The sequence below is a fragment of the Gadus macrocephalus genome, chromosome 6 (genome assembly GCF_031168955.1).
Source record: "Gadus macrocephalus chromosome 6, ASM3116895v1".
NCBI classification, from domain to species: Eukaryota; Metazoa; Chordata; class Actinopteri; order Gadiformes; family Gadidae; genus Gadus; species Gadus macrocephalus.
The window spans coordinates 27,310,240-27,316,043 of NC_082387.1; the positions used below are offsets into that span (position 1 = coordinate 27,310,240).

The 5,804-nt window shown below is 51.9% G+C and overlaps 1 protein-coding gene across 1 annotated transcript; it reads right to left on the bottom strand.

Moving 5' to 3' along the window:
- Positions 1 to 1,503: 1,503 nt before the first annotated feature.
- pou3f1 (POU class 3 homeobox 1) lies at positions 1,504 to 5,371 on the bottom strand. Its single transcript, XM_060053381.1, has one exon. It carries the CDS (start codon positions 4,810 to 4,812, stop codon positions 3,523 to 3,525), a length of 1,290 nt encoding a protein of 429 aa, XP_059909364.1. The 5' UTR covers positions 4,813 to 5,371; the 3' UTR covers positions 1,504 to 3,522.
- Between the last annotated feature and the right edge of the window lie 433 nt (positions 5,372 to 5,804).

Genomic DNA, 5,804 nt, shown 5'->3' on the forward strand with positions numbered 1-5,804 from the left:
GCAAACTGAACCAGAATCAACAAACGGAACCAGAATCAGCTAACTGAACCCAGAAACAGCTCGTGTCTGAGATCCACTGCCGAGTCCTCTTCCTTCGTGTCCGCATAAATAGAGCGGAAACCCAAACACTCCTGTGAGCCCTCGCCGGAGGACCACCAGGACCACTTGGAGTCGGGCGACGCGGGACCAGGACCCGGGCTTGATTCCAGGACGTGGTCTTGATACCGTCCTGCGGGATACCAGGGTGACATGTTTGCGCTGACATGAAGTTGTTCCACGGAGCGTCTCCGCGGCTCCGCGTCTCTTCACACCCCAGGCCCCGCGGCCCGCGGAGGGATCTAAGGGTTTATTATCTTATATCATGGTCTATATTACGGGCTGTGAAACGGTTCATGGGTTAAATTAACCAAGGCCGGGCGGCTCTCTGTTGTTTAGATTATTACCACTATAATAATGTTCAGCCGATTAAATACAATAGCCGCAATAAATGGATCTCCCATCTACCACGAGGCCTGATAATAATAATAATAATCATAATAATAATCATAATAAAATTAATAGTAATAATAATAATTATTATTAATATTATCATAATTATAATAAGAATTGTAACAATTATAATAACACAAATATAAATAATTGTTATAATTATAATAGTCATTATAATAAAATAAATAATAATAATAATAATAGTCTTCAGTCGATGAAAAGACGGTAAATAATGTCGAATTAATATTGCGCAATTTAGTACGATGACCCAAGACATAGACGAAGTGAGTTTGCAGAAATAAGTTGAGAGCTGAGTCTCTGTCCGGCTTTCAAGGTCTATCTCAGTGTCCTGGACTCGGACTCGATGCTCTGTTTCCTCCACAGCTCAGCTTTTGACGGACTCGATGCTCAGGATCTCCAAACTTCAGGGTAGAAGACGAGATGTTCTGTGGAGATCCACAGCTCAGGGTTTAAAGGTCTAGACGTTGTGTGTTTTAAAGGTTTAGATGTTGTGTCTTTTAAAGTTTGAGATGTGTGTTTTAAAGGTGTAGATGTTATTTTCCAGGGTAAAGGTTTAGATGTGTGTTTTCAGGGTAACGGTTTAGACGTGTGTTTTCTGGTTGAGATGTGTGTTTTCAGGTTTAGATGTTGTTTGTTTTCAGGCTAACCCTTTAGATGTGTGTTTTCAGGGTAACGGTTTGGATGTTATGTGTTTTTGGGGTAAAGGTTAGGCTTTTTTATGTTTCAGGGTTAATGTCTAGATGTTGTGTATTCTCCACATTACATAACGAGTGTCTCAGGTTGTCTGCTGCGTTTACCAGAAACAGCCACAGAAGATGCGTGGATTCTTAATGACGACAAAAGAGCTTTTCTTGTATATATGTTTTATGTAAGTAATAAAATATTACTATAACATAAATAGAAATGCGACCTTGCAATCCACATACAACCAATGAAGTAAAGAAACGCGTTGAGATGAACCGCGAGGTTCAAAAACAGCCGACAGCCTCCAAACACATTGAAGAAATAAATATTTATATAGAAATGCTCAGATTCAGAAATGAAATCATATTAAAATATTTTCTTGGAATTAGTAAGTGTACAAAACTGCCCGGAAAGAAAAGAAAAAACAAAGAATAGAAACAATAACTGACAACAAATACAAGTTTACATATTCGACATATTTACATATTGGAAATAATCCTGGCGACATTTTCACTAGAATCTTTTTGAAAATGTCAAATTAAATTAAAAAAAACGATAATAATAATACAATATTTCTCCTCGCGGAGGAACACACCGCCTTATTTTCCCTTTAGATCAGAACTCAATAAATATTCAAAGCAAGTCCCTTTAATTCCTTTACGCGCAGAATGGTCTTAAGACTGGTCCTTCACCAGTCTTAATGGTTCTAATAAGACTGGTCCTTTACCAGTCTTACTGGTTCTAATAAGACTGGTCCTTTACCAGTCTTACTGGTTCTAATAACACTGGTCCTTCACCAGTCTCACTGGTTCTAATAACACTGGTCCTTCACCAGTCTTACTGGTTCTAATAAGACTGGTCCTTTACGCACCAGTCTCACTGGTTCTAATAAGACTCTCAGGACGGGAGATGGAGACACGGGGAGCTGGAAGTTACCTGAGATATCGACTCTTATTGGACCAATCTCTGTTGAAGTGTTGCGAGGAGAGCTGAGAGAGATGACGGCACCCTGGTTGAGACAACAGCCCCTGGGTTGAGACCACATCACCCTCGGGTGACACCGACCGGTTGTAAACAAGGCGAATCTTTTTAGCCGAACGACACCAGCGTTACAATTTTACCAATTTTATAAAATTAAATACCAACTAAAGAAATAAGTGCTGCATGCAAATGAAAAATCACAATAATATTAATAATTATAATCATAAAAACAAAGAACCCAGAAAAGACAACAAAATGCGTGTGAATAATAACCGTAATAATATCGTAATACAAATCTGCTTGGCCCTATTGTAATAATCATAATCCGTCGGGCCCTTTCATAATAATAATAATAATCCGTGGGGCCCTTTCATCATAATAATAATCCGTGGCCCTCCCGTCTCGAGCTGAGCTCTTTGTTAAGGCTGTCGTCCTGCTCCTCATCTGGGACCGGATCGGTCCTGGACCGAGGCGTTGGTACTGGGAGCGAGGCTTTAGTACTGGGAGCGAGGCTCTAGTACTGGGAGCGAGGCGTTAGTACTGGGAGCGAGGCTTTAGTACTGGGAGCGAGGCTCTAGTACTGGGAGCGAGGCGTTAGTACTGGGAGCGAGGCTTTAGTACTCGGAGTACTGGGAGTGTTAGTGGGAGGATTTAGTGTCGGAGCCGCGCGCCACGTCGTGTCCCCCAGCCCGGCCACGGAGCGCGGTGCCCGGGACACCCTAACCCGGGACCTGGAACGCCTTAACCCGGGACCTGGGACGCCTTAACCCGGGACCCGGGACGCCTTAACCAGGTACCTGGGACGCCTTAACCCGGGACCTGGGACGCCTTAACCCGGGACTCGGGACGACTTAACCCGGGACCCGGGGCTGATCTGAACCACCACGACCAAGTGAAATACTTCGACGAGGAGAGGGACACACTGAAGTTAAATGAAACCAAAACACCGTCACACTCATTAGAACAAAGAACGACAGACCGTAGGGTCTGGACCTCGAGGCCTCGGAACAAACAGTTCATCTTTAGTGATCCGCTCCGCCAAACGTCCCCCGGCAACCACAGCCCGGGACGGGCGGTCCCCGTGGCTCCTCCGTAGACTTTTGGTAAATAAACAACTTTGTTTCGTTCTAACGCATCAGTTCAGATAAAGCGGTATTTAGTCTCTCTCATGGTCCCCGCGACAGTCCGGGTGAGAGAGTGAGAGAGTGACTCTCCGTCCAGCTCACCCTCCGTGTCCTCTTTCACTTTCCCGGAAATAGAAAGCACAACAAAAGCAGAAGTTAAATGGGGTAAACTCCATCATAGTCTGTCCCCCCCCCCCCCACGAGGCGGGGGTCACGAGAACAGTCATTGCACCGGACTCTGCAGCGAGTGGTGGAGAGGGGGGGTCTCTGCCTGGGAGTACACGTCCTCCATGTTGGGGTGCGGGACCCCCACCGGGGTCATCCTCTTCTCCTTCTGCCGCCGGTTGCAGAACCACACGCGCACCACCTCCTTCTCCAGCTGCAGCGTGCCCGCCAGGGACGTGATCTCGTGCGCGGACGGCTTTGGGCACTTGAGGAAGTGGTTCTCCAGCGCGCCCTTCACGCCCACCTCGATGGACGTCCTCTTCTTCCGCTTCCGGCCCTGCGCCGCAATCTTGTCCAGGTTGGTGGGACTGCCGGTGTTGGAGTCCGTCTCCTCCAGCCACTTGTTGAGCAGGGGCTTCAGCTTGCACATGTTCTTGAAGCTGAGCTGCAGCGCCTCGAAGCGGCAGATGGTGGTCTGCGAGAACACGTTCCCGTACAGCGTGCCCAGCGCGAGCCCCACGTCGGCCTGCGTGAAGCCAAGCTTGATGCGCCGCTGCTTGAACTGCTTGGCGAACTGCTCCAGGTCGTCCGAGCTCGGCGCGTCCTCGTCCGAGTGGTCCGCGTGGTGGCCGAAGCCCCCCCCGCCGGGGGACTCCAGCTGCGCCTCGTGCAGGCTCCCGGGCCCCGTGTCTTCGTGCATGCCCCCGTGGTGGAGCGCGCCGCCCGCACCCGGGCTCAGCATGGCGTTCAGGTTGGTGTAGCCGGGCTGCGCGTACACGAGCGGCCCGTGCCCGCCGGAGCCCACGGGCCCGGGCAGCGGGGACAGGTGGTGCGCGGGGGCCGCGGCGGGCGCCCACGCGTGCCCGTGGTGGCCCTGGTTGTTGTGGGTCTGCTGCTGGTGCACGAGGTGCGCTCTGTGGTGGAAGCCGCCGCCGCCGCCCAGGTCCTCGCGCGGCACGCTGGGCTTGTGCTCGTGCTGGATGTGTGTGGCGGTGGTCCAGTCTGTGTTCCCGCCGCCCGGCAGCCACTGGTGATGCGTGAGGCTCATGGGGTGGCCCGTGTTGGTGGCCGCGAGCCCCTGCAGGTACTCGTGGTGCATCATCTTCTGCACCTCGCGGTACGTGGTGCCCTGGTGCATGCGGTCGGAGTCCGGGTGCATGAGCGGGTTGGACGGCAGCGAGGAGTTCCGCGGGATGTACTGAGCTGTTGTCGCCATGGCGCCACTCTGAACACTGACGAGCTGAGGCGGTCTCGAGGCTTTAGAGCCGGAGCGACCCGACCTGCACGGGGAGGTCTTGGAGAGGCGCGAGGAGGAGGAGGAGAGGACACGCCTCCGCTGCGCGTGCATTGGCTCCTCGCCGTTTCGAGCACAGAGAGAGGTGCAGCTTCGTCGCGAGGACGCAGAGCGAGGCGCGTTTTTACGCACACAATTGAGCCGCGCTCAAGCCGGGCGGGAGAGCAGAAAGCGAAGTTCTCTTTTTATTGAGATCCTCTTTAACGCGGTTCTTTAAGTTCACTCCCCGCGCCTGAACCACCCGGGTTCTGTCGGGTTTCTGTCGAGTTTTGGGACCCGGTTCCCAGGCGGGCTTTTGTTTCCCTCGGTCTGCCCCCCCCCCCAACATCCTTCCCTGCGGGGCAGCGGGGCGCGAGGAGGCTTTAGAGCTCCGTCGGGTTGTTTAGCAAACAGCCACGCGGGGGAGCGCGGGGGACTGACCCCCACTCAGCGCCGCGCGCACAGGTCACGGACTGCTCTTGTGATTTATCCTTGTTACTCTCCCGGTCGATGATCAACAGCGCGAGCCCAATTATCAAGAGGCGCGTGATCAACATCTGGACGGCGTGGTGACGTGCGGGACGTCTGAAGGCTCCGAATCAAAGCGCCCCCTGTGCGTGTGTAGTTATTGTCCGGTTGATACCCAGAGATCTGTGATCCATCCCGCCGCCACCCACTTTGTAATGATAAGCCATGCTCTCTCTCTCTCTCTCTCTCTCTCCTCTCTCTCTCTCTCTCTCTCTCTCTCTCTCTCTCTCTCTCTCTCTCTCCTCTCTCTCTCTCTCTCTCTCTCTCTCTCCTCATCACTCTGATCAGATAAAAAAGGTGAACTGAGCTGTGCTTCAGTTCTGAGCCTCCTCTCTGTGAGGACCGGTTCATCCGTGTATGTGAGGGCCGCTTCATGCAGGGCTTGAGTCGGGGGTTGGAGCCGCTTCATCCGTGAACAGGGCTTGAGTCGGGGGTCAGAACCGGTTCCTCTGTGAACAGGGTTTGAGTCGGGGGTCGGAGCCGGTTCAACTGTGAACAGGGTTTGAGTCGGCCATTGGAGCCGGTTGATCTGTGGTTCC

Coding starts and splice junctions, on each gene's coding strand:
- pou3f1 (XM_060053381.1), bottom strand. CDS start 4,812: ATGCACGCGCAGCGGAGGCGTGTCCTCTCCTCCTCCTCCTCGCGCCTC.